Source organism: Malus sylvestris, chromosome 14, assembly GCF_916048215.2.
Source record: "Malus sylvestris chromosome 14, drMalSylv7.2, whole genome shotgun sequence".
NCBI lineage: Eukaryota > Viridiplantae > Streptophyta > Magnoliopsida > Rosales > Rosaceae > Malus > Malus sylvestris.
This window is the reverse complement of record NC_062273.1, coordinates 22,607,320-22,627,997: the sequence shown is the minus strand read 5'-3', so window position 1 is coordinate 22,627,997 and position 20,678 is coordinate 22,607,320. Positions and strand designations below refer to the sequence as shown.

At 39.8% G+C, this 20,678-nt stretch overlaps 3 protein-coding genes and 1 pseudogene across 5 annotated transcripts; 1 reads left to right on the top strand and 3 right to left on the bottom strand.

Annotated features, from left to right (window-relative positions):
• The first annotated feature begins 4,874 nt into the window (after positions 1-4,874).
• LOC126599120 (26S proteasome non-ATPase regulatory subunit 14 homolog) lies at positions 4,875-5,653 on the top strand (annotated as a pseudogene).
• Positions 5,654-5,662: 9 nt separating this feature from the next.
• LOC126600920 (11-beta-hydroxysteroid dehydrogenase A-like) lies at positions 5,663-7,613 on the bottom strand. The gene is made up of 6 exons (XM_050267625.1): positions 7,468-7,613; positions 6,926-7,118; positions 6,712-6,797; positions 6,475-6,606; positions 6,194-6,358; positions 5,663-6,076 (listed from the first exon to the last, which is right to left on the bottom strand). The coding sequence occupies exons 1-6, from the start codon at positions 7,606-7,608 to the stop codon at positions 5,786-5,788; spliced, it is 1,008 nt and encodes a 335-aa protein (XP_050123582.1). The 5' UTR covers positions 7,609-7,613; the 3' UTR covers positions 5,663-5,785.
• A 4,560-nt stretch (positions 7,614-12,173) lies between these two features.
• On the bottom strand, positions 12,174-16,828 carry LOC126599996 (recQ-mediated genome instability protein 1). Of its 3 annotated transcripts, none has more exons than XM_050266491.1 (8): positions 15,915-16,828; positions 15,650-15,820; positions 15,382-15,527; positions 14,655-14,791; positions 13,425-14,074; positions 13,233-13,340; positions 13,024-13,152; positions 12,174-12,958 (listed from the first exon to the last, which is right to left on the bottom strand). In XM_050266491.1, exons 1-8 carry the CDS (start codon positions 16,545-16,547, stop codon positions 12,701-12,703), a joined length of 2,232 nt encoding a protein of 743 aa, XP_050122448.1. In that variant the 5' UTR covers positions 16,548-16,828; the 3' UTR covers positions 12,174-12,700. The 3 variants fall into 3 exon arrangements, with proteins under 3 accessions (XP_050122448.1, XP_050122450.1, XP_050122449.1); XM_050266493.1 differs by having other exon boundaries at positions 12,174-12,934; XM_050266492.1 differs by having other exon boundaries at positions 13,024-13,143.
• Positions 16,829-16,942: 114 nt separating this feature from the next.
• LOC126599997 (SWI/SNF complex subunit SWI3A-like) lies at positions 16,943-20,004 on the bottom strand. Its single transcript, XM_050266495.1, has 7 exons — positions 19,802-20,004; positions 19,045-19,592; positions 18,454-18,948; positions 18,033-18,202; positions 17,870-17,916; positions 17,448-17,611; positions 16,943-17,323 (listed from the first exon to the last, which is right to left on the bottom strand). The coding sequence occupies exons 1-7, from the start codon at positions 19,887-19,889 to the stop codon at positions 17,144-17,146; spliced, it is 1,692 nt and encodes a 563-aa protein (XP_050122452.1). The 5' UTR covers positions 19,890-20,004; the 3' UTR covers positions 16,943-17,143.
• Positions 20,005-20,678: the final 674 nt, after the last annotated feature.

Sequence of the window (20,678 nt, the reverse complement as noted above, 5' to 3'; positions counted from 1 at the left end):
TCGGAGAAGATGACCGCGCACGGAGAAGAAAGAAAATAGGGACCCTTCCAGCCTCTCTCTCCTTGCTTCTGCCATGGTCTCATCCATCGATGCCACCCACTTCTCCTCCAACCTTTCTCTGTCGTTTGGTGTGCAGTACATAAGCCCAAATTTCCCCAAATTATTTCAACCACCTTAGTAATTTTTCTTATGGGTGAAATTTCCTACATGAGGTTAGTAAGATGGATATGATCTGTCATGGGTTGGTGAAATTTGGGGGTGGAGCTGCCATGGCTTCGGGAGAATGGGGAGGGAGGCGGTTGGTGGAGGTATGGCAGCTGTGTTCTTAGTGAGAGAGAAAGTGGATGTTTGGAAACTAGTAAAAGAGAAAAATGGTGTGTTTGGTTAGAAAGATAGTGGGAGTTTGGGGAGAGTTTTATTTGACCGGTGTTTTAAATTTAGTGGTCCATATTAGATAATCAATAACTTAGGTACTCCCTAGTAACTTATAAAACCTCGTAATGGATGCTTGAATTATGATTTTATAATTTGTAATATTGTTTTGCATATGATTTTTGAATGAAATGTATTATATTTAAATTTTCAATGTTGTTTTTGTCTATAAATTTTTTGACCTTTATTATTGAGACCCCTCGAGTTTAAAATCCTGGATCCACCACTGCCGATACGTCTCGAATGTATGTACGGTAATATATCATTTTGAACAAAAAAATAATGGACTATGAAATATTTATATTATGTCTGATTCTCTTAAATAAACGGTATGAAGACGGGGATGGAAACTGTTTTATACACCAAATTGAGTTTGGGAATGAAGAACATGTTTCCAACAGAAATTTTCCCCGTACCCACTCATATTAGGTTTGTTTTTAAAATGGGTACTTCAGTTAATTGCAAACTCATAAAAAGCAATAGTTAACGTGTTTTCCACGGTACCTTTCGTATACTATATAAAGTAGCTACCCAACTGCATACACTAGTTTCTAGTTGATCAATAAGAAAAAAGAAAAGAATATTGAGAGAATGGACGGACATGGATTCATCGTGGCCGGTACCGGAGGGGGTTTTAGCCACCCGCCTCCCGACGGACCTACTCGCGATACTTCTGAACAGGTCATCATCTGCCCAATCGCCCTTCTCATGATGCTCGACCACTTTAATAATATCGTTGAAATTATGCAATTTATAGTTGTTGGTTTGTTATGAATTTTGAAAGTATGGAATTTAGTGATCGGTCTGTTGGAATGTAAATTGTTTTCCTGGTTGTTTTTCGAATTAAGTTAAAAAGACAAGTGTAAGGTTTGGATTCATTCCAACCATGAGTGACTCATACGTCCTAGATGTTAGACAAATGTCCTGTCCTTATAGATGACCTAAGATGTAAGGCCTGGTTGTTTTAAAGGTCAGGTGCATATATACATGGAATGTTAGCTGCTGTGCTCTGCAATGTTTAGTGCAGCAGCTTTCCTTGCACAGAAATACAAATATCAGGGCCTCATTCTTTGCATCTTCAATGGGGGCTTTATCCTCCATGAAGTTACCACATTTGAAGTTCTAGTGACAAAATTTCATCCCCAATTGAGCTAGTAAAGAACTTTTAGCTATTTCATCGCCAAATGTTAATTGTTTGTTTTTGTTTCTCTATGCTTTATTTGGGAAAATTAAACTCCGCTTGTGTAAGTTTATCTCACATTGCCGGTCCCAAGCCCGGATAAAGGAGGAGGGGGAGGGCGTCAGGTAGTCGACAGCCGGCACTCCATGGTTACGTCGAATCCTTATGAAAATGAATCCAGAACGAAATCGCGCTAAAGCTAGGGCGTCACCCGTAAGTGGCGCGCTGTGTGGCCCGAGCACAGTGATAAATGAGCAAGGGTCGTTGTATAAAAATCTGCACTCGACGAAGCTTCAGAAATCGAAGAAGCGCCTGCTCAGAAATCGAAGAGGCGTTTGCTTTCTCAAAAGCTGGGCTGCTCAAAGACCACGAAGGCCGATCTCAGAAATCGAAGAGGCGCTTGCTTTTTCAAAAGCTGGGCTGCTCAGAGACCACGAGGGCCGATCTCAGAAATCGAAGAGGCACCTACTTTTTCAGCCTTGTCAGCACCTGTCACACGCACACTCAGCTTTGCGGAAATTACGGGCATTCTGTCGAAGATTTCTGGTGAAGTAGAAAGCATATGAATCTTACTGTTCAATCACCCACTTTCCACACGCAACATTAGCTCATGGGTACCACAGATAACTTTGCCAAAGTTCTCTGACAAAGTTGAGACACGTGAAGCTTGCAGCTCCCACTACATCACTCTGACCAAGAAGGGTAAAAGAATAGCAAAGAAACAACACTAACAAAGTTTAGACACATAAATTTTGAAGGTCTAGTTACCATATTATTACCCACAAGGGTAAAGGAACAGTACCACTGCTGGATAATTGGAAAGTCCCTGTGTGTCAACCTCTGTGCTCCGTGGCAAGGTAGACTAGCAAACATGCCCAACCTTTACTCACATTCGAGAAAACACTCCCAACAAGATTGCTTGCTCCAAAATCGAAGAGGCACTGCCCTCCGAATCTCGAGAGCCAGACTCCCAACATGATTACTTTCTCAAAAATCGAAGAGACACCGCTCTCCGAATCTCGAGAGCCAGACCCCCAGCAGGATTGCTTTCTCAAAAATCGAAGAGGCATCGTTCTTCGAATCTCGAGAGCCAGATCCCCAACAAGATTGCTTGTTCGAAAACCGAAGAGGCACCACTTTCTCAACTTCGAAAGCCAGACCTCCTTGGATAAAGCTTGTCTGTAATCTTCACACGCAACATCAGCTTTCCAGATACCACAGACCACTTTTTCAAAGTGCTCTGACAGAGTTAAAACATGTGAAGCTAACAGCTTCCACTACCGTGCTATGACCAAGCAGGGTAAAGGAATAGCATTACTACTTGTTGTTAGAGAGACTCCTATATATGTCGACCTCCATCCCCAACGGACAGGCAGACCTGCAAAAATGCTCAACCCTTCCTCATATCTGAGAGGGCACTCACAACGAAGCCTTTTGAAATATTCAGTTTTCTTTCCCCCTGATAATACCTCTGCAAATAAGCTATACTAGAGCAAGAATATCTCATATCATCAGGGTTAAAAGCAAGAGTATCCCATATCATGTTTTTTCCCTGTCTTTTCCTTTGGCCTTGTTTTTACCTGCAAGACAAGGAGAAAGAGAGCAATCAGTCAGCACTTGGAATCAAGCTTCCAGTCAGGAACTGACTGCCTGGAACCCCTTACCTGATTACTTACCTGGCATTGCTCTTGAGTACTCATCTTCAACATCTTATGCTTCCAGGGAAGATACCGCATCTGCCTGAGGAACAGATAGGGCAAGTGAGAAGGATACAAGGAAGCATGTGGAGACAAGCGTAACAGCACACGTGCCGATACATCCACTACTTTGTCAAAAGCAAAAGTATCACATATCAGCAGGGTCGAACGTACTCTAGATTTGATGGACTTGTTTTGACCCTCAAATTCTTCAGTCGGCCTTATACTCTGGAGGAAACCAGAAAACCCTCCAGCCCAGTTCAAGAATAAGCCTGTGGAAAGTTACTTCTTCAAAAGCAAAAGTATCTCATATCATCTCTTCTCATTTTTCTTCTTTTTATCCTTCATGCTGCCTGCAAGATAGGGAGAATGAGAACAATCAGCCGGAACTCGAAATCAAACTTCTGATCTGGGACTGATTGCTTGGAGATCTAATTGCTTACCTTGTCTGTCACCTCTTTCAGCAGATCCCCTAGCTCGGCGACTTGGGGGACTCCTACTACATGGTTTGTATCGCGCTTAACCAAGCCTGAAACTACAAGTAAGCTTCAAGTGAAATTGATACATTACCTTGTGTATCTCCACCAGTTAAAGATACCACCCCTGGATGGAGGAAGAGTACTTCCAGAGAAGATGCCACATCTACCTATGAGACAGATAAGGCAAGTGAAGACGATACCACACTTCGGTACTTAGAAGTTTCGTGATTATGATATCATTCTCCCACAATATTTCCTAATGTCATTTGTACTAAATCATTCACTTGTACTTACTAAAGGAGAGCTTGAACCTATGTACTTGTGTAAACCCTTCACAATTAATGAAAACTCTTATATTCCGTGGACGTAGCCAATCTGGGTGAACCACGTACATCTTGTGTTTGCTTTCCTGTCTCTATCCATTTATATACTTATCCACACTAATGACCGGAGCAATCTAGCCAAGATCACAAAAAGCGACCGTTTTCGCTACCTAGGATCTATCTTGCAAAAGAACGGAGAATTAGATGGAGATCTCAACCATAGAATACAAGCTGGATGGATGAAGTGGAAGAGTGCATCCGGCGTGTTGTGGGACCGTCGTAGGCCACTGAAACTCAAGGGAAAATTTTATAGGACGGCAATAAGGCCAGCGATGCTGTATGGCACAGAATGTTGGGCGGTGAAGCATCAACACGTACACAAAATGGGTGTAGCAGAGATGAGGATGCTTCGTGGGATATGTGGGCACACGAGAAAGGATAAGATTGGGAATGAGGATATCCGAGGTAAAGTAGGAGTAGCCGAAATTAAAGGAAAGATGAGAGAAAATCGGTTACGGTGGTTTGGACATGTGCAAAGAAGGCCTACTGACGCTCTGGTTCGAAGATGTGACTACGGGACAGAGGTTCAGGGCCGAAGGGGTAGAGGAAGACCTAGGAAAACTTTGGAAGAGATCCTAAGAAAAGACTTAGAGTACTTGGATCTAACGGAGGACATGACACAAAACCGAGCGCAATGGCGTTCTAGGATTCATATTGCCGACCCCACTTAGTGGGAAAAGGCTTTGTTGTTGTTGTTGTTGTTATGCTTTATTTGGGAAAATTAGCAAAAACCCTTTTAAGACTTCGACCTTTAGTGAAAAGAACTCCTTAGATGGAGGACTGATCGATAAAATATTGAGCGCTCGTTGCTAAAAGCCTTGACAAATAGAGTAAACAGAAGTTCGAGAATCTGATACAAAACTTATGTGTCTAAATTTGTCAGAGCCTTGAAGCTTTGAACTCGCGGGCGCGGTGGCTGTGGTGATGAATCGGATAAAAAGCGTGAAGGGTAAGGGGGTTATTATCGATGCCTTCCACCTTATCAATCCACAAACTCTGATGATTGGCCAAGAACCAAGGCAAACCTTCAGGCATTGATCCACAGGTTGAACAGACATCACTACTCCTTAGCAGTCAACTTCAGGATGAAATAACTGGAAGAGAAAATGCTGCTCAACCTTCGCAGGAAGAATTGGACTGCCGGGCTTAACTCAGACCATTTGATCATCGATCTGAAACAAATCTACAGGCTGTTCAGGTAAGATGAGCGTTCACTATGCATTGGTTTGGTGGTCAATTATGCCGAAATGAGATTCTTTTCACTTGGGTTTTGCAGGAAATGCTTAACATAGCTGCCGAATACAAGAAAGCTGAGAAAGATGAATTGCCACCTGTGAAGCTTGCTACTGCAAAGGTGGGAAAGCAAGCCGCCAACAAGCACCTCGAACAGCTTGCCTCCAACTTTAAGTCGTCGGACATCGGCTGGACATTTGGAACATGCTAGATACCGTTGTGTTGAGTTTCGTTGATAATAGTACTTAATAAGACTAGTTCTAGCCATACTGGAAAATGTAATTGACCATAATCATTTACATATCTTGCCAATGAAACTTCGTCTTTCAATTTACGTACTATCAAACTAGATTTGCTAATCTGAAAAGGGTTTATCTTGCATCATTGTTCTTTAACATGAGGGTCTCGAACCGTCTCTGGATACAGATGCTGCTTCAGGCCAGATAGGTACAGGAGCTTCTTACTCAGCGTATCCCTCTCGTCATTGCCCGCTTTACTTATAAGAAGCGTACGGTTACACCACTCCAGTATCTCAGGGAAAAACACCTTCCAGTAAAATGACTGCCAAATCCAAGCTGGTACTGTCAAATAATTTTCTCCTCGGCATGCGCTGTCCACGATTGATTTAGCGGCCTCCTTCACCGGCAAGATCGGTATTATGCTTACTTCAAGCTAAAACCAACGAAACCAGCAAAAGATGATACATGGTGGTCCAAATAAAAAGCATTATAAAACCTGAATTAATCACTAACAATAACCAAAAGTATATATATAACTAGGCAGGCTTACATCTCTCAATTCTTGATCTAATACCACTTGGCCTTCCTTGGATAAGAATTTTCCTTGCGAAATTTCCGATTCAATCATTCCCGGAGTCACGATTGTTATTCCAACTTCCCTCCCAATTTCAACTTTCAACGTCTCGTAAAAGGCTATCGCTGCTGCTTTTGTAGCCTAATTAGCCAAAGTGAAATTCAATCACTGATGATTCACAGCTACATACAGCAAAAATAAATACATTTCACTAGGGAATTAGCATGTTCATGAGGTCAATTGTTCACTTTACTTACACCATACATGCTTAATCGTGGTGCACGCAACCATCCGGCAGAGGAAGTGATCGCTACGATCCTCCCTCCGCTCCTTTTAAGGTGTGGAATGGCAAAGTAGGTGCCATATACTGAGCCCCAAAAGTTTATGTCCTAGCAAATAAAGAATGGAATCACTAGTTAATCATAACAATAGTTAACCTAGGTATAGCTAGTATTAATTAACGAAGGCTTTGTAAATTTTAATTACTTAATTACCATGGCGGGCGCTAAGTTAGTGACATCAGTGGTTTCTTCAAACAAGCAGACAGGAACAATCCCAGCATTGTTCACTAGGTGATCCACTGTAAGCATCATTATTTAGAGTTAATCCAATATAAACAGACCATATGAATTAATTTGATCATGAACTGAGAAAATTAATTACAATTAAACAATATTTATAATCACTTAATTAATTAAGTGCACTTACAACGTCCAAAATGATTCACTGTTACATCAACAAAGCGCTTACAATCTTCAACCCTTGAAACATCTGCAGTGATTGCGAGAACATCTGGGGAACCAAAGCAAATGGCTGTGTTGGCAACGTCACGGAGTCGGTTTTCTCTTCTGGCAACAAGAGCTAGACAAGCTCCTCTTCTAGCATACTCATATGCCAGATGCTTCAAAACCCATCAAACACAACCTAAATATCACTTAAAACAAAAATTTATTTGGACACACAAAATCAACCCATCTTTATCATCCTAAAATCGTATAGACTCACCTATGTTTACGAGAGTATGTCGACAAGTATTTTAGTTGTGTGTCCAAATAACATTACCATCAATAAAATATAACATAACTCAAGCGCTAATCAATAAGTTAGTAAGCTAATACGGTGCCAGATGACACTCTCGTTTGACCCCGTTCCCAATTTAACCCATGAATTGAAGGGTTAATATGAGACATGTAGCAAGAGAATATAACACAAATCAAATATAAAAATGTATACCTTTAATTTCTATGTACCTCTCCTATGCCGGAGGAAGCTCCGGTAATGAGTATGACTTTTCCGCCCACATCTTCACTAAAAACATGTCGTGCGGCGGAGAGGAGAAGCTTGAAGAAGAGATAGGTTGGCAGAACGAAGAGCAACCAGGCGAGGGACATGGGAGGAATTGTAACGTTGAGCACCTTGTTAATAATATCCATGATTATGGTTAAAGGCTGGCTAGCTTCTTGATTAATAATTTTACACAGTTGTGATTATCTAGATATATATAACTGATCAAGCAGTGTCGCAGTTGTGATTTTCTACATATATTATATATAACTGAAATCAAGGGTCAGGACTTTGCAACGTAGCAAGGTTGCATGAAAAGAAAGCAGCACGTAGCCTCGGTGAGTTATTGCCACCAGCTTATCAAACAACCAAAAATTGACCTAAAACTTTTTTTTTTTTTTTTTGGGTCGAGGAGATTTTATTAAACAACAACAACAAAATACAAGCAAATAAGGCCCAAGACTAAAGATGGGCAAATACCCATTGGTTATGAATAACAACGGTTATCCGTCTATTTAAATTTCACAGTTACAGTTATGGGTAACCGTTTAAATAAATAAACGGTTATGGGTATAACCGTTTACCCGTGAAATTTAAATGGACGGTTATTGGTATTACCCGCTGTTATAAATGGGTACCTATTTAACCGTTTATTTTAATATATGTAAAACTAAGAAAAAAAATAGTTTCTAGCTAAGTTTAGTATCCCGAAGAAATTGGGGTGCTCCACGGTATGCGGGTTGCCCCGGGGGTGTGTCTATCTCACATCTATTTTTTACGGATGATTCGGTGATTTTTTGTCGAGCTTCGGTATAGGAGATTCGGGGAGTATGCGGATGGTTTTGAGCAATTTATTAATTGGGTGAAAAGCTCCTTATTTTTTGAAGCTAATTGTTCTACATGGCAAAGGAAGACAATTGGGCAATGTACTAATATTCTAGATAGGGATGGTTTTGGGAAGTACTTGGGATTGCTTGCGGATTTTGGGCATTCCAAGCATGCAGTGTTTGAAGAAGTCCGGAAGGGTATGGATGCACAGTTTAATGGATGGGCAAAGCAATATTTGTTGCAAATGGGTAAGGAGGTGTTAATTAAGGCAGTTGCAATGGCTATGCCAAACTAGCGATGTCTTGTTTTAAGCTTTCGGTGACTACGTGCAAAGAGATGGTGGAGCTAGAAATAGCGAGATTATGGTGGAGGGGAAATAAAAAAAAATCGGAATGCCTTGGATTGCATGGGAAAAATTGAAGAAGAGTAAGGCGGGGGGCTAATTGAGGGGTTCAAGGACTTACAATGTTTCAACTTTGCGTTCTTGGCTAAAATTGGGTACTTACATATATATATATACACACACACACACAAACACACACAAGAATATTAATTAACCTACAATCATGCATGATTCTTGTAATAGATTGACCGTCAAATAATTGGGAGACATCGCATATATTCATAAATAATATTGCTGTTAATATAAAAATACATGTTAAATGTACTTATAATGGTATTTAATTGTTAGAAAAAGAAAATTATGACAAATTTCTTTTTAATTTTCAAGTTGTTAAAAAAATGGGTAGCCAAGTAAAAAAAGAGTAAACGGGTTAAAAACGGATAAACGGGTACGCGGTTATGGTTAAATGGGTATGCGGTTATGAGTAAATGGGTATGCGGTTATGGGTATGGTTAACCATTTATAAACGGTTATGGGTATAGGTATACCCGTTTATGTAAATACCCAACGGGTAAACGGTTATGCGGGTAAGAGCTTAAACGGTTATGGGTAAATAACCGTGGTTACCCACCCACCATAACCGTTACCCATCCCTACCCAAGACACCCTATTAACAAACAAACAAACAAACAAACAAAAAAGGGTCCAAGACTAAAAAAAAAACAAATAGAGAAAAGCCCACATAAACATTAAAGCCCAAAAAACTGCACTACAGTCGAGAAACCGAGAAGCTTCCACTGCCATTCCACCATCAGCATTCCAGTCTATCCAAGCAAAACCCAGTCCACTGCCGCCAAGCAATACCTCACCAAACGTCGTCTCTGAGCCCGAAAAGTTACTTGAGCATATCCATAAGCAGGGGATAGTTGACAACAAAGTGAGAGAAGCCAACTACCCGAGTGAAGCTTGTGGAAACCCACTAGCGACACTTCCGAAACCAGCAAATAACAAAGAGAAAGTGGTGGTGTTGGAAACACCCGAGCCGGAGTAAACCCCAAAACTCTACACACGATCTCAATAGGAAACATGACTGAAGATTGGACCATGGGATAGCCGGGATAAGGAATACCTTTGGGGATAAAAGAATTGGACAGATCGGATTTAAGGAGAAATAACAGTAAAAGCAAAGAAAGAAGAAGGAAATGGGACAGAAGAGGACACAACAACCGACCCCAGCCGAAGCTAGGGTCGGTGCCTCTAGAGAAACTTAAGTTTAAAAGTCTCACACAAACAGTGAGAATGACTCTCAGTGTGGAGAGAAAATCTCCCACCCCAGAGAGAAAAATTCCAAAGAGTCAGCCCTTGGTCGATGAATCCAATATTTCCTTGGCCCAAAAACTTCTCACTGAAGAAATACCTAATAAAGAAAAGAGGAATGAGGATCTTGGGGATCCTCAAATTGTGTCCGTTTATCATATATCGTGTAGTTAGTTTTTGTTTGGTACTGTTCATGTTTAATTTTAAATAAAATTATTTAAAATGATTTCTGGCTGCATAATGCACAATGAATGAACATGATTTGAGGATCCCCAAGATCCTCACAAAGAGGATCCGGAGAGTAATGCTATGAAGACTAAATTTGTAGATAAAAATTGTAAACTAAATGATGTGTCACCAATAGAAAATAGCATGTTTAGCAACGTTTAAGTAATAATACAATCATCAACTTATATGTCATTTAGTTTTCAAAATTTAATCTACAAATTTAGTCTCTCTAACTTACCCCAAAGAAAAAGATAATTGAAAGTGAGTTTATGTGCACGAGGAGAGCTTGATTCTTTAAGATTATGAAGAGTTCCCCTTTAATAGATTTTGTGATTATTTCACGAAATATTCCATATATAATGAGAGCATTGTTCTAAAAATCTCCGTCTAGCGTTGCCTAGGCCCCTCCTAGGCGCTAGGTGGCTGGCTACCGCCACGATTAATGCCTAGGCGTTTGAAAATTAAGAAAGTGCTCCTAAACCTATTAAAGCGCCCGCTTAGGCACCTGCCTAGCCCACCCAAACCCGTCTAGCCACCCGCCTAGGTTGCGACTCACTTAGACAGAAAATAGATTAACTTTTATTTTGCATTTTATTTTATTTTTGAAATAAATTGTAAGAGACTTGTTGCATACTTAAATGAACGCACATTATATTCTTGTTCCCCATGTTTCATTATGTTTCAATACTTCATAATATATTTGTCATTCTACTTTGTAGTTTATTATGAAATTTTATATATATATATAAGCAAGCATTTATTTACATGAAATATAATAGATTTACTTAAATCTGCCTAGGCATGGCCTAACCGCTTAGGCGTTAGGCCCCAGGCCGCCGCCTGACTAACTCCTAACATCTTTTAGAATCTTAAATGAGAGCTGCTTGTATTATAAATTTCTCTACGAAAATGATCTCTACAAAATTAATTAAATTAAATAGTTTAATAAATTAATTGTAATCGACAAATAGATGGTTCATAATGCTTTTAGCATTTTTTACGTTTTTTTTGTCTCTCATTCAATGATTCAACGAACTCATATTTTATTATTTTATTTTTTTTGCAGAGATCATATTTAATCTTTACAGAGTAATTTACAATAGGAATTTTTTTTGAAATGTCATATGAACTCATATGCCTTTTCAATTTGTTATATAAACTAAAATATTATAAGCAACCTGTTATACCAACTTTTTCAAATCATTAATTTGTCATTCACTTTGATTTTGTCAAGTTTTCCATCCAAAATAAGTTATGTGCAAGGCATGTAACTTGTGTTCAAGGTTATTTCATACATTTCAACATCTTACTCCTAAAAAGTTGTCTTACACAAAAGAGGAACGACTAGCTCGCTTGTATGTGTTTTGAAGTGATGATAACTACAAAGTATACTCATTGCGGATCCTCCAAATCTGTGGTTAAAGTTGATAGATATTCTTTATGTTGAAGTGTACAAAATAACTTTAAATACAAGTGATGTGAAGCATGTAACTTATTTTGGATTAAAAATTAACGGAGTTAAGGTAAGATGACAAATTAGTGATTTTAGAAGTTGATATGACAAATCGATTAAAATTTTAGTTCATATGACTTGAAAAGGGTGTATAAGTTCATATGACATTTCAAAACTCTCATTATAATACGAAGAATTTCTATCACAAGCATGAAGTTCCATGAAAAATAATTTATGATATAAACAATTTCGATCATAAGCACGAAGTTTTATGAACTCAATAACATGAGATTTTGAGGAGGAACGCCTCATTCATTGAGGAGCCAAGTTAATTCCTTTAGACACATTGCTTATACGGTGAAGCAAACAGATGTGAATAGCATGGAAGTAGCCAAATTAGATTTTGGAAAGTTAATTTTCTCGTATATTAATTTTCTCTTTTTGCACACCTTTTTTCTATTTATGCTCTCTTATTTTCTTTGATTTATTAAGGAAGACGGAAATAAATTTGAAAACTCTGCCTTCATTCGAGGTTTTGAATTCGATTATCCGCTAATCACTCGCTATTGCATGTTTGAAAAAATGACATTGTCTGATTTTAGTCAAGTTTTTGGAGCACATGTGAGCTGTTAGGATTAGCTAATCCTATTCGAATTTCCTTCCCAAGTATCACTTGCAATCTTCACTCACTCACTCACTCTCTCACAATCTGCCGCCGAAGCATCCGCTAGTTCTAACGTGCAACTCCGTTTCATCTCTTTCGATCACCCTCATATTTCAGTAAGAGGAACTTCAACTGTAATAATTTGACTCCGCTATCGTTCATCGAGGCTTGTGTTCTTCAACTTGGAGATCTTTTAGACCATGAATCCGCCTTCGAACAATTCCTTCTCCCAACTTCTTTCTCTGGACGCCATAACCGCAATTCTTGCAAGCAAGAGCTTCATCGAACTAGGGAGTTTTTCCACGATGTAGCATTCCCATTGAGAACAAGGCCACACATAAACCATGAAATAGAGTAAATCCAGAACTAGGGGGATATCTCAATGGGGTACGACTGCGAGGAGAGATGTTGTGACGCTCGACCAGGAGGGGAAGCATGCCGTGATGTTGGAGCGGCAGCGGAGGCATGCTGTGATGTCCGAGCTGGAGAGGAAGCCTTTAGTCTCCTCAAAAGCAACCACGCATCAGATTCAGCACAACCCTGCGTCATCTCAATGGCAATTGGAAGATCATGCAATCTCATCTCTATAAGCATTATGCCCTGAAAACATAGAGGTCCATGATGCTGAAGGGATTCAATAGTAAAAATGACCTTTAAACGGTAAAAACTACAAATTGATTAGGTATTACCTCGAAATTCGTTAAGAATTTTTGAAACTGCCTCATTTTTGCCTTCATATTCCGAACTTCTGTATTGTCTGGAGAAGAAAGAGCAGCTCTGGCTTCCGCAGGAGAATGACCTATCGCATTCTGTACAACCTAAGGAGCATACAGCTAGTCAACATATCAAACTCCGATGAGTATGTTCATCATGGATAAAAAACTCAGCTCAAACTTACTTTGTGATCAATGAGAATTTCAGAAATGAGAGTCCCATCATCAACATACGCTCCAAGCTCGTACATGTCACCTATGTATTGGAACTTATTCACACCAGTCAAAACACACTGCAAAATTTGTTCACGTTTCAGTAATATGGTTATTATAAATCTATCATCTGATGGAAACAAATAACAGAATAGTGTGTTCACCTTAACCTTCCCCTGAATAGAACGAATGTTCATTGTAACCAACTTGGTTGACAAACTAGATAGGTAATCAAAAGGACGTTCGCGGTCTCCAGATAGTATTTCTGGGCGGTCGAATTCATTAACAACATCGGTGTCCTCATCATTCAAAACAGCGTCTGAGGATGCGCAAGCCCTATGAGTTTCATTCTCATCAATCATAGTGATATCCTCATCATTCAAAATTGAATCTCTGGTATGATTTTCTCCCCCAAAATGAACAGCATCCATTTCAATATCTTCAACAGCATCCTCAAAGGATGGGTTAGGAATGGCATTTTCCGGTACTCGACTTTCCCTACTATGACGAACACTAGACCGAATTGTATTTAAATGGAGATTCTCAACACCAAAATCATCCGATAATGGGTTAGGAATAGCATTTCTTCTGCTATAGGGAGTGGTATCCATAGGCATCTCGTCGACACCACAGCCACCAGTAGATGATGGGTTAACAACAGAATGTTGTCCACTGAGAGGAACAGTAGACTCTTCAGCAGTCACTGGGCTGCTATTTCTAGAACATACAGAGCTGGTAGTTCTACCAGATACAGAGATGGTGTTTCTAGAAGATACGGAGCTGGTATTTCTAGCAGATACAGAGAAAGTAGCACCTACATATAAAAAATGGATGCAACAAAACTTAGAATAGAATGGAAAGACATGGGCTGGTTTGGTATTGCTGTGCTTTGAAAAAAAGCTGCTGTAAGAATAAGCGGCTGTGCTGTGAGAATAAGTGGCTGTGAAATAAATCAGCAGAGTGTTTGGTAAACTTTTTTGTAAAAGTGCTTTTGGAAAAAAAAGCAGTCTGATAGTGGGTCTTTTCATTAAAGGAGCACTGTAGTTCTGTGTGCTTTGAAAAAAAGCTAGTTTTCCAAAGCTACAAATGGCAGCTTCAGCTTTTTCCTTTGATTTCAGCTTATTCTCACAGCAGCTTCCAAAATAAGCCCTTTTTTTTTAGTTTACCAAACACCAAAAACACTCCCAGCTTTTTTTCATAGGAGCTTTTTTTAAAATCACCCCAACCCCAAACTGGGGCATAATATCATAAGCTATACTTGTCAACAACTTCACAAGTAATGACAGGAACTAACTGCCATAGAAAGCGAGACAAGGAATTGAAAGAAACTAGACATGAGTTGCTTATGCTCTACAAAGCCCCACAACCACACGCAAATGGAGTCATTGATATACCTTGGTTGGGTGCTTGAACGGAGGTCGGGGCTTCCATTGTTGAATTATTGGTGTGTCCAGCAGCATTAACAGTATTGGGAGGCCATGCAGCAAGAGCTAACCTAGTCGATAGAGGAGGAACTACTCCATTCCTGGTCCTGCATAACAATAACACATATTATCAAGTTCATCAGTTAAGTTAGTTAGCTTGTATAAAGTGTGTAAACTGTAATAAATGGTAATGTAATGACCTCCTGTAGTCCAGTATTCCCTTACTAAAAGAAATTATGAACCCGAAGAAAATTGGAAAAAATAACAACGAAGATTGACCAGCATATTTCTGAGCTTAAAACCTTAAACTGCAAGAAGAATAAATTTTTGCACTCCAATTCGACGATCAAACTATTTTGATAAGTTAATCATCACCTAAGAAAAAAATCCATCTTGCAGTCCACCAACCATGCAGTCTGTTATCAGTTATCCAATATCATCCACCAAGTTAACTTAAACCCTGTTTATCCAATACCACTATAAACTTATATTTTGCTAGAGCTTTTAAAGGCAGCAGTGTTTTTTATTTCTTTTTATTTCCATCTATAATAAGCTAAGGCAAAGTTAAATTCAAAGGCATATCTAGTCATGGTAAAATTTATAGCTTATACGTCTGAAAATGAATGGTCCGACATGAAAATCAGTAAGTTGTAAATCCTCAGCACTGACTAGTATATCTTAGATACTTTATAGTTACCTGTTTCCTCTTGGGGGCTTATTTACTTCTTCAACAAGCCGTTGACACGCAGCATCGAGTTCCTCAACTAATCCTCCTAGAACTTCAATACATTCGGGGACCAGCATAAGAAGCCCGTGGCGTATATGCACATTACATATAGCAACCTAGAGTTTAAGAGGATAATCTATGTTTGAGTCAGAAGAGCAAAATAAGCCTTACAGTGCAACGAAAAGGGTTGAACGACCCATCATTTTCCATTCAATAAGATAGCCAGAGAAAAACAAACCTTCAACCCAGCAGGAGCCAAAGCTTCTAGGGCCTGAATAGGCCTGTATTCCATAGCAATGACGCATTGAACACCGTCTGTCAACGACAATTTGAGGCACCTCTTGAGCCCAACAGCAGTTTTCTGATACCTATTCTTCAGAGGATTGCTGATGTTAACAATCTCATCAACCTGCGAAAAGCTTCAAGCTTTATGCATAAGCATTACCAAATCAAATTCATTTCGAATGGTTTTGTTTAATTTGTGCAAAAGGTTCAATCTTTACCTGCAAAACATAGGGTCCAGGAAGATCAACGAGATGAAGAGAAGCTACATTTTCCGGAAGCACGCCGCCGCCAGTTCGATTCATATCCGAAACCAGAAACTGCTCGAAGCAGAGCTTCGCCTTCGTCTCCACATCGAAGTTTTGAAATCCCGGCACGGATTGCCGGAGTCCATGGACGCAAGCATCGAGCCACTCCCTCTTTAGCCTTAGCCCTAACCTCTGGAGATGTTCGCTTATTGGGCAGCCGTCGTATCTCTGTGGAGGTGGCCAATTTTGGGGTTCCGGTGCCTGAGCCATGGGAGGAGAATGTGACCGGGTAACAGGTTCAGGTGCCGGAGCCAGCGGAGGAGAATATTGCCTAGTATCGGGTTCGAGTACCGGAGCCGGCGGAGGTGACGGCGACGACAGATTGTCGGAGACATCGATGAATTCTTCTTCGGAGGAGGAGGAGGTGACTGGGAGTGGATCGGAGGGGTAAGGGCATGGCGTGTCTAGGGTAACGGGCGGGTGAGTGACAGTATGCGATTGTGGCCCAGGTTCTTCACTTTGCTGATGTTGTGATGGCGGCGGTGGCGGTTGTTCTTCTTCGTCGGAAGAGTAGCTGAGGCGGAGGCGCCGTCTGAGCGTACTCATTTGGTGGCAAAATAATTTGGGGATTTTGGTGGGGTTTTAGAGAAGACGGTTTGTTTTTGCAGGGAAAGTCAGTTTGAACTTTTCAGTTTTGTTGGGCGGTAAAGAAACCGATTGGGCCGAACTCACCGGCCCAGCCCATCAAAGGCCCAATCCAGACTAAATGTGCCTTCTGGTTTAACTTCCCTACATCTAGAATCCCCGGGGCAATATTACGGTGGCAGTATCGCAAACCAACCATACACTGCAGTTTGAAAAAGATAAAATGCATGACAGTATGTAATTAGCTTAAGATACTTGTCACTGTTTAACCACCGGCTCGCACTATCGTTAACCCGAAAGCATAAACGGACTCGACAATCATTCTGGAAACACCACAGAAGAAGCAAGATACAGGATTTGCATGGAACGTTGGAACATAAGCATGTGAAGAAACGATAAGATCCCAATTGTACAAAGTTGTTCTGTTCCTCAACCCTAATCTGCTAACCAGCCTAACCTCATCAGCAAGAATTAGAAATCGCCTAAAGATACAAAGGAAACACATCCTGCTCTAATCTACTCTACTCTACTCTACAATTAACAATACAACAAGCGTTTCAAGATTTCATAGCGGGATGACCCCTCCATCTAGGTACACTGGAGTCGAATGTTCTTTGCAAGACATTAATCCGCTCTTGTACGAGAAAATCTTCTGCGTCTTCAATTTGAGCGTGTTCCTTCTTCATGATTTGCTCCAGATCTTTGACGTAATCCAGTTTGAAGTGCAGCTTTTTCATCTACGTAAACATTCATGACAAAAAGGGAAAAGGGATAGGTGTATACACAGCAAGAATTGCAGCAACTGGGAAGAATGAAAAAGGAAGGGAACCCAAAATAGAAGAAAACAAAACTACTATATACCTGTGTCCCAATTATGGTTGCCATTAGATATTCAATCTGTCTATCCTCCTGATCAGCCAATAATTTTGAGTGAGCGGCAGCTGCTCCGAGAGTTGTTCCAATGGCAGCTTTAATTTGCAAAGTTGGAGGTATGTCATCTTTTCTGAAGAGTGCATCCTGACTCTCTGAGAAATATAAAAACGCAAATTCAAATAGAGATGGTTAGGACTGAAATCATACAATAACTAATTAGCCAGCAAAATAATGAAGCAACTAAGTGAATACAGAAAGCTGTAATAGAAACCAACCACCAAAAAAGAGGAGTGAAACAACAATCACCAAATACTAACTTTAGTTTTACAAACATCTCCATTATCATGTATTCCAATTGATTGTAGTAAACTGTAACAATCGTGTCTTGTAAATGGCTTTACTGCAAATACCTGATCCGGTTGGCTTTTCCTTCATTTCCAAATCCCCGTCTTGGACTCTGAAATTGATAACAAACAAGACATTTCAGAACTTTAATACCAAACATAATACAACAACAAAAAGATCTATATCTGAAGCATCAGTTGGAAAAGCATATTCCAGTGGATAAATAACCTCTCTGTCTCATAGTTTTTAGCAGGAGACCACACGCCATTAGTAAGAGAATCGTCATCAGTATCAAATATCTCCCTTGAACATGAGGTTTCCTCACAAATCACATTAACGGCCGCATCAGCTGCGGCAGCTGTGATTTGTGGACCAACCATGGTTGATATGGCAGCTACCTAAAGATGAAACAACATTAATATTTTGTAACAGAATAAAAGGCCATAGTTAGAATATGATAGCATGAAAAATAGTTATGAAAAACGTAAAGGAAGCAAAATAATGAAATCAATCTCCACATTTTTCTTTCCTCATTCATGTGTGAATGTACAAGTATGTTTCCAGCCTAGATATGTTGAAGCATTAGCAACTTAACTGGTGCCCTCATAACCATTTAGCCTAAACTTTATAGGGTTGGGAAGTTAGGTACCTGTTCAATCAGAGATGTACTAGCATCCGAAAGAGAAGCAATGCGCTGTCTTTTCAAAGGTGGACCTTCACTCAAAGTGTCTCCGTTCTGCTTGCCATCATCTGTCTGCTCATGCAACTGACCCTTGGTTATGAAAGTCTCTTGACACCCTGTTGAAGATAACTGAACTTGCTTCGTAGAGTCCAAATTAGCACTAAAGCCATTAGAATTGTCTTTTGTGTAAGCAGAACCCAATACAAGCTCCCCAAAAGGCAGATCAATGAGCTTAGCAATACAATCAAATTTGGTCTTGGTCTGAACATTTTGAGCAACAAGCTCCCAATCATCCCCATACTTGAAAACAGATTCTAAAAGTAATAGGGTTTCTGATTCAGTCCATTCAACTCCATTAATCCTGCTATTTTCAACTGCCTCGTTGAACTTGAAATCATCCCTTAATTTGTTCTCCCCATAGTTTCCACTTTCAAAACACTTTACGCAAATCAGAAAATCACCCTGCCAATATAGTAGTTCAAACAGATACAGAAGTTACAAGTTTCATAACAAAAAGCTAGCGAAAAATTTATTACAGATAAATTGAACAAAAAATACCTTGCTATACTTGTAGTGTCCAGAATCGCAATGTCCACCACAGTTTCCACAAACCAACCCCTCCTTCTTCAAATCACCAAAAATATTAGAGTACGATGCCAACGGAGGAAACCCAACTCTACTCACACCTCCACCACCCCCAACCTCCCCAACTTTAGGTTGACCCGAAACCTGCGAAATGGGTTTAATGGAATTCGGCATTGCAGCCACCCGGATCCCATTGGGAACTCCATCCTCAACCTTAACCTTACACCTCTCATCACCCCCAGCAACAAAACCCCCTCCACCACCTGAATTCGCACCGAAATTAATCAACCCCCACTTCTCCAAGAAATTAAACACCTTATGAAGCAAAGTAACATCACCCACAAGCGACTTTCTAACCTCAGTGAATGTAAGCTTCCTAGAAGGATCTTCCCTGTACTTATTAATGATAAAATCCCTGTATTCCTTGTACGTTTTCGGCGTTCTCGATATCGAGCTCCCATCAAAATACTCTTTCAACGCAATTCTCTCAGTTTCATGAATCTCATCCCACAGAAACCAGCCTAAGAACAAACAAAACCAAAAAGCTCATACCTTTTTCTCAATCACACACTTTAACCAACAATTCAATCAAAAATTAACGGACCCAGTTGACAATTTGGGATGATTGCTTCATGGGGAGGAGCAATTAGGGTTTTGAAATGGGGATAATGTTAGGGTTTTTGAAAAGATGAAAAAAAAAGAGAAAGGGGGTGAGGATGCGGAAACTTACTAGAGTGGCGTGGGATTGAGTAGAGTTCGAGCTCTGGTTCGTCGGGTCGGAGCGGATTAGAACCCGGGTTGTGTGGAGCGAGTTCCATAACTTCGGACCAGGTAATTGAGCCGAGTCGTGTCGTTGAGTTGGGTCCGAATGAATTCTCTCTCGCTCGCTCTCTAATCTCAATAGTTTGTGCTTCGATCAATGGCTTGATCAGATACGGACCAATCGGATGTATATCCTGCCGCGGAGGTGTAGGCTATGTTGTGTAGGAATTATATGGGATCGAGCCTTTAGAGTCCACATGAGTTTCACGTAACAAAATGAAAAAATTATCCAAATTGCATATTAATAAAATTTTATTTGTTAATCAAAACTCCAGTAAATTACTACTTTAATTCTCTCATCAGAACTGAATAAAAATTAAAAAAATGTGGACAATTTAGTAATTATGCTTAACACAAGTTTCAATGTTTTTTTTTATACTAACATCACAACCATGTAAGTATATCATATTCTATTTAAAAATTAAAAAATAAGTAATTAAACCCTAATTTTCTCCTCCTTTTCCTCTCCTACATTTTCTTTCCTTATGATTATGCTAAATAAGAAAATTGATTTTTTTTCCTTAAATATTATGCAAACATGGTACTTTACACTAGGCCTGTAAACGGGTCGGATTTATTAGGTTCGGGTTGGGTTCAATTCGACCCGTTAATTTAACGAGTCATCCAAACTTAACCCGTTAAGCTAACGGATCACCCAAACCTAACCCGTTAAGCTAACAGGTCTTAATGGGTCACCCGTTTCACCGTTTCTTTTTTTTTTTTTTTTTTTTTTTGTATATAGACAGAACAAAATAGGTAAAGTTATAGAAGCTCATAGTGAATGC